This window comes from Marmota monax, unplaced genomic scaffold (genome assembly GCF_021218885.2).
Source record: "Marmota monax isolate L192 unplaced genomic scaffold, Marmota_monax_Labrador192_F-V1.1 WCK01_AAM20220418_F8-fsc00182, whole genome shotgun sequence".
In the NCBI taxonomy this organism is placed as follows: Eukaryota; Metazoa; Chordata; class Mammalia; order Rodentia; family Sciuridae; genus Marmota; species Marmota monax.
This window is the reverse complement of record NW_026693043.1, coordinates 1,905,681-1,912,336: the sequence shown is the minus strand read 5'-3', so window position 1 is coordinate 1,912,336 and position 6,656 is coordinate 1,905,681. Positions and strand designations below refer to the sequence as shown.

General features: G+C 38.6%; 1 protein-coding gene across 1 annotated transcript; it reads left to right on the top strand.

The window, feature by feature from the left end:
* The first annotated feature begins 5,212 nt into the window (after positions 1–5,212).
* Positions 5,213–5,824, top strand: Ppp1r2c (PPP1R2C family member C). Its single transcript, XM_046453866.1, has one exon. It carries the CDS (start codon positions 5,213–5,215, stop codon positions 5,822–5,824), a length of 612 nt encoding a protein of 203 aa, XP_046309822.1.
* The last annotated feature ends 832 nt before the right edge of the window (positions 5,825–6,656 follow it).

The following is a 6,656-nucleotide window of genomic DNA, read 5'->3' as shown; positions in this document are numbered from 1 at the left end:
AGAGAAATGCAAATCAAAACCACCCTAAGATACCATCTCACTCCAGTAAGATTGGCAGCCATTATGAAGTCAAGCAACAATAAGTGCTGGCGAGGATGTGGGGAAAAGGGTACACTTGTACATTGCTGGTGGAACTGCAAACTGGTGCGGCCAATATGGAAAGCAGTATGGAGATTCCTAGGAAAGCTGGGAATGGAACCACCATTTGACCCAGTTATCGCCCTTCTCGGTCTATTCCCTGAGGACTTTAAAAGAGCATACTATAGGGATACTGCCACATCAATGATCATGGCAGCACAATTCACAATAGCTAGACTTTGGAATCAACCCAGATGCCCTTCAATAGATGAATGGATTAAAAAACTGTGGCATTTATACACAATGGAGTATTACGCAGCACTAAAAAATGACAAAATCATGGATTTTGCAGGGAAATGGATGGCATTAGAGCAGATTATGCTAAGTGAAGCTAGCCAATCCTTGAAAAACAAATGCCAAATGTCTTCTTTGATATAAAGAGAGCAACTAAGATCAGAACAGGGAAGAAGAGCATGAGGAAAAGATTAACATTAAACAGAGACGAGTGGGGGGAGCGAAAGGGAGAGAGAAGGGAAACTATGGAAATGGAAGGAGACCCTCATTGTTACACAAAATTACATATAAGAGTTTGTGAGGGGAAAGGGGAAAAAAAAACAAGGGAGAGAATTAAACAACAGCAGATGGGGTAGAGTGGGAAGATGAGAGGGAAGGGGAGGGGGGATAGTAGGGGATAGGAAAGGTAGCAGAATACAACAGTCATTAATATGGTATTATGTAAAAATGTGGATGTGTAACCGATGTGATTCTGCAACTTGTATTTGGGGTTAAAAAATGGGAGTTCATAACCCACTTGAATCAAATGTATGGAAGATGATATGTCATGAGCTTTGTAATGTTTTGAACAACCAATTAAAAAAAGAAAAGAAAAGAAATGATCTAGATATTTAATATCTATTATCTGATTTAATTTTGTGCAACTCTAAAGTCTCACAGTCCCAAACATTTTGGAAACTGCTTTCAGGCAGACATTATAACATCAATCAAGGACAGCCATCATCTCCCTGTTAACTATTTTCAAAGTATATGCATTGTCAGGCAAGCATCAAAAAGCAAAACCTAAAAAAGTGAACCATAGGGCTTGGGTTGTAGCTCAGTAGTACAGTGCATGCCTAGTACATGTGAGGCCCTGGGTTGGATCTGCAGCACCACATAAACAATAAATAAACAAATAAAATAAAGTTATTTTTAAAAAGCTAACACATCTTCTTTGTTTAACTGTTCTGCTTGATGTACATGGAATGGTTGACACTGAACTTTTACTTGTACACTTGTTCTAAGATTGAATTTATAATTTAAAATATGTAGTAGAGATAACATACTAGTAAACCCAGGTAGAATAAAAATGTATTTTCCTTATATGGAAGCTAGAAACAAAAAAATGTATAAAAGATAGGATCTAATAAAATTAGAAGGAAGACCAGAAGAGTAGTGGAAGGGGGGGAGGGGCCAGGGAGAGGGAAGAAATGAGGGAAAGGGGAGGTACTAGGGAATGAAATTAACAGATTATGTTATGTGCCTGTATGACTATATCATAATGAATCTCACTATTATGTAAAATTATAATGCACCAATAAAATTTAAAAATTATAGTCATTCAAAAATATAATGTATGCTCCTTTCCTATTTAATGTTAACAAGTTATAAGATATTCCCATTTTTATTAAACCAACAATATTAAACCAATCTTACCAAAGATTAACCAAGTCATGTGAAATTGAAAAAAAAAATTTGAATTAGTTCTGATTTCTGACAAATTCAGTAATATTTAATCTTTATAGGTCTCATATATCTGTATATCAATTTGAATAGACCTCCTTTAAGAGATTTTATAAATTAATTTGATATCATCCAAAAGTAGAATAACATAAAATACATTACACTTCCCCAAACACACACATATAGATTTACAGAAGAAAACAGAACTTGTAGCTTTAACTTTAGAATTTTGGTTATGAGTCAGGAGATAGTATATAATTTTATATTTTATATTGTGTTTCTGACCAAAATGGGACAAGTTGAGCACCCTATTCCATAAGGGCTAAAAATTTTTACCAATTATTTTTTTGGCAAAGACTGCCAAATTTTTCCTTTGCCCTGATATGTAATCTTATGAAAGTTTTTTTTATTTAATTTTAGACAAGAGACTGAAGGTACATCAAACAGATGACTGGGTATCTCCAAAATCCACTTGAGGCAACAAAATAGTCAATTTGTTTCCAATTAGCTTTTCTTTTCAGCCCCAGAGAGTTGCTTTCAGGAGTTTCTGCGTCACTTTAGAGCCCCTAATGGTAGCAAAGGACTAAAGTTGAAGTCAGTGCCTGAGGGAGTTGAGGAAATGGAGTGGGAAGAGAAAAGTATGGCAGGGGTAGTGGTCAGAAGGTTGAAAGAAACAGGACTTAAAAGGTGACATATGAAAGTATTGAAGGGATCTAAAAGAAATATATATATTTTCTTTTTTTCAGTCCTAGGTATCAGACCCAGGGCCTCGTGCATACTATGCAAGCTCTCTACCACTGAGCCACATCCCCAGTCTTCAAGGGAATTAAAGATTGGAGGTGATAAAACAAAGAATGAAGAGCATAGGTGATAGGAACAGAAAGGCTTTCAGGAGCTAGTTTAGGGAGATCTCAAGTTTTACAAGGAGGCTACTAAAATTACAAATAATCCTGAGCAAAATCTAGCAGGATATACAGTCATCAGGGGTTTTGAGAAGTGGGCTTTTAGACTATTGAGAAGTTTCAATGGGAGAAGCAGAATCAAACACAAAAGAGAGGTCTCACAAATCTCTGGGAATAAATTTCCAGCCTAGGGAGTCAGGAAGTAATTCCCACTTGAGGAATAAAAATTCCCACTTGAGCAGGAAGAATTTTCTATCCCAGAGCCAATTCCAGGAGTCAGGGAATAAATGTAACCCCCAATCCAGACAAAAAAGCCAGGAAGAAAGACTTCTGGTCCATCAAGTACTGCTATAGTTTGTTCCCATCAAAATTAATGTTGAAATTTGACCCCCATTGTGAGGTATTAGAAGGTTACAAACTTCATCTAACTATGGTATTTGGAGATGGGGCCACTGGGAGGTAATTAAGGTTAAATGAGGAGATAAGGGTGGGGACTCCAAAGAGACTGATTTTATAATAAAAGGAGGAGAGACCTGAAGTAGTAGGCTGAGTTTTATCATGTGATGCTCTGTGTTGCTTTGGGGCTCCACAGAGAGTCCCTACCAGCAGGAAGGACCTAATCTTATGCAGATACCCAATCTTGAACTTCTCAGTCTTCAGAACCATGGGCCAAATAAACCTTTATTCTTTATAAATTACTCATTCTGTGGTACTCAGCTGTAGCAATAGAAAATAGGCCAAATTAGGTATCTTTCAAAAGAAACCCAGGACTCCAACTCAACTTTAAAGTGCGCATTCCAAATCATAAGATCCAAAATCTATCCACACCATGCTTTAACAGATCATTTTCCAGAACACTGGTTCAGAAATCAGACTTACCAAAGGATCCTTGATCAGTTAGGCAGAAGTGAAGACAAAGGTTTCAAGGGTGTACATTTGGGATTCTGGGTGAGGGGTTCAGAAGTCCAACGATGAATCTGATCATATTAAGTCACTGTTACTATAACTGCCCAAAAAACGTTATTCATAACATTTGTTAAAATCTAGGAAATTCTGTTCAATAGGGGGCTATCACAATAGGTACAGGGACCAGTGCAGTGGAGATTTACAATGGAGGAACTGGGCTTAACTTCAATATGATAAATGACATTTTATAGCTAAGAAGTAGGGTGGGGATTAGTGGATGGAAATTTAGTAAGAAGAAACAACAAGGGTTCGGGGGAATTCTTGCTAGACTGAACCAATAGGATTTTTGCTTAAGGCAGGCCAGGGTAATTAAATATCTAGTATGGGGCATGTGAAATTTGGACAGATATTCAGTATGGTCAGGAGCCAGGAGTATCACTAAGGGTGGGGGTTTTCACTAAGTTGACTTATTAGGATTCTTGTTCAAACTGGATTCTGCAAGCACAGCAAGGAAGCCTAAGAGGGCTGAGAGGAAACTGATTAAAGTTTGGTCAAAGGAGGGAGTCTGAGTTTCTTTTTCCTCTTGGCATTTACCATCTAAAGTACACAAGTAATGTATTACAAATGACTCCAAGTGTTGCCAGGGAGAACAGAATATACCATGAAAATACAGGGAGGACTATTTGCTTTGGGGGATGGGAAATGGATACCACAAACCAATAAAGACTGAGCTGAAATCTGAAGGGGCCCTCCAGGCTGTAGGAAGAATCTGGAAAAGGGTACTTGTACCATCAATGCTCTCAAAATTGAAAGGCTATAATAGAAAAGTGGAGGTAGGGTGGAGAGAAGTTTTGGGAAGAAAGCTTCAAATAGCTGTCTGAACACACACTGAACAGATGATACAGCTCCTTTCAGCTTCATACTAGAGATAATGGGCAGCCTTTGAAAGGTTTGAAAGACATGACAATATCTGATGGGAGCTTTAAGAAGATCACTGTGGCCAGATGGTGGATAAGATATTGGGTGGTGGCAGAAGAGATAAAATGAGAATTTCTTGAAATATTTAGGCCAGCGTCATAGGGCTGGATTGGAGAGTGAGCAATCTGAAGGGACCAAGAACCACACTCAGGTACCATGTGGTCAAAGAGGCTGATGTTGGGGCCATTCTCTGAAACAGAGTGGGAGAGGAAGAACAGGAAAAAGAGGAGAGTTATCACCTTCTGGCCGATGCCTCCCATCTTTCCAAAGTAGTGGTTTTCAAATTTTGACAGTAACAAATACATTTTACATAGTTTCTCTGTAGACGAAGTGTGGTGAAGTTCCATATTTCCTATCTTATTACGTTTAAAAAAAAAAGATGGCCGCCTGCTTGCGCCGGTAGCTGGTGACCTTGGCAGTGACATAGGCTGTGACGGAGGAAGGTGGCATTGTGAAGAGGCTTGTGGTATCCTTTGTGATGCCTGGGCCATGGTGCTGACCGTTAGGGTGTTGGGAGATGCTGGCCAGACAGTTCGGGCTGCTGTTTCAGCCCGAGCGCAGCGGGCGGCTGCTCTGCTGCCCCAACCTTCCGCAGCTTTTGCTCGCCAAGCATGGCAGCCTCCACCACCTCCCACCGCCCGATCAAGGGGATCCTGAAAAACAAAGTTTCCACCAGTTCCTCCGTAGCATCTCCTGCCCAGCCATCAGAAGGTGCTACCCAGGAGGTGCAGCGAAAGAAATCTCAGAGGTGGGATGAATCCAACATTCTGGAGACACGCCGTTCATCATACAGAGACTATGATTTAATGAAGATAAACGAGCCTGGCACTCTCTGCGTTAGTGTACAAGATGATGGGGAAGATCCCAGTGAAGTCGAAGCAAAAGAAGACATGACTCCAGACATCTTAGCTAAGAAACTAGCAGCCACTAACGCATTTGGGCCCGATTGCCAGGAAGAAGAGCAAGACAGCAGTGAAGCACACACCAGCAAATACCTTCTCGATAAACAAGAGAAACAGAGACAGTTTGAGATGAAAAGGAAGCTCCATTACAACGAAGGACTGAACATCAAGTTAGCTAGACAATTAATTTCAGAAGACCTACAAGCTGAAGCGGAAGAAGATAAAAATCAAGAAAGTCTACATTTTACAAATGAAGAAAAGTCTACTACAGAAGAAGCTCACACAATGGAAGAACTACACACCCAGTCTACCAACGCCTAGAAGACCTTTGCTGCTGTGAATTACTATCAAATGCTTCTTCTCTTTCATAATTCATGCTTTAACTGATGATTTGCCTATCAGTTAAATTGTACTACCAGAAATTAAATGGTAATCTTAAAAAATAATAATTTGGTGGAAAATGGCTATCTGTTCTTGCGCCTAATTCTTTGCTACAAATGTAGATCTTGACATTAGTCCAAAACCACATCACTTTTATAAATCTACTGGTTAATGTGTATATAGTTTTTTAGTGTGTTGAAGGCTTAAATGGAGACAAATTTATATTCACTTCTAGATGTACTAGAAGATTTTGTTAAATACAATTGATACGGAAGGTTGTCTGGGTTGGTATTTAGGCTGAAAACAACTTGTCTTCAGGATGATTTTCCTGTTTAAATGAGAGAGAATACATTATAAGATTTATTGTTGAATTTCCTTAGCTTAGTACCTTTAAAATTTCTCAATTTTAATTCAAGATTTACAAGGAAATGACAATTTTTAAAAAAAAAAAATCAAAAGTAGCCATTTTTATGAGGAGATGTCAGGTTATAATTGGAACAATACCCTGGTTTTTTTAGACACTAGGTGGACAAATTTGGTGTGATTTTTAAAATTATAATATTATCTCAATGTTCCCTTCTCATATATGTCCTAAACTTTATCTTTTGTTTCGTCAGTCCTGTTGAGCCAGTACATACCCAATCCTTTATGATGTATCATAGATTGTCATGGCATTAGGAAATCTCCTTTCCCTCAAATATTTTCTTTTATTGCAGCAGTATCATTTCTATTTTGACCATCAAGGTCTATTCAGTTTCCCAGTGTGTGGAGA

Excerpts from the sequence above, each read along its gene's own strand:
- Ppp1r2c (XM_046453866.1), top strand. The coding sequence starts at position 5,213 with ATGGCAGCCTCCACCACCTCCCACCGCCCGATCAAGGGGATCCTGAAA.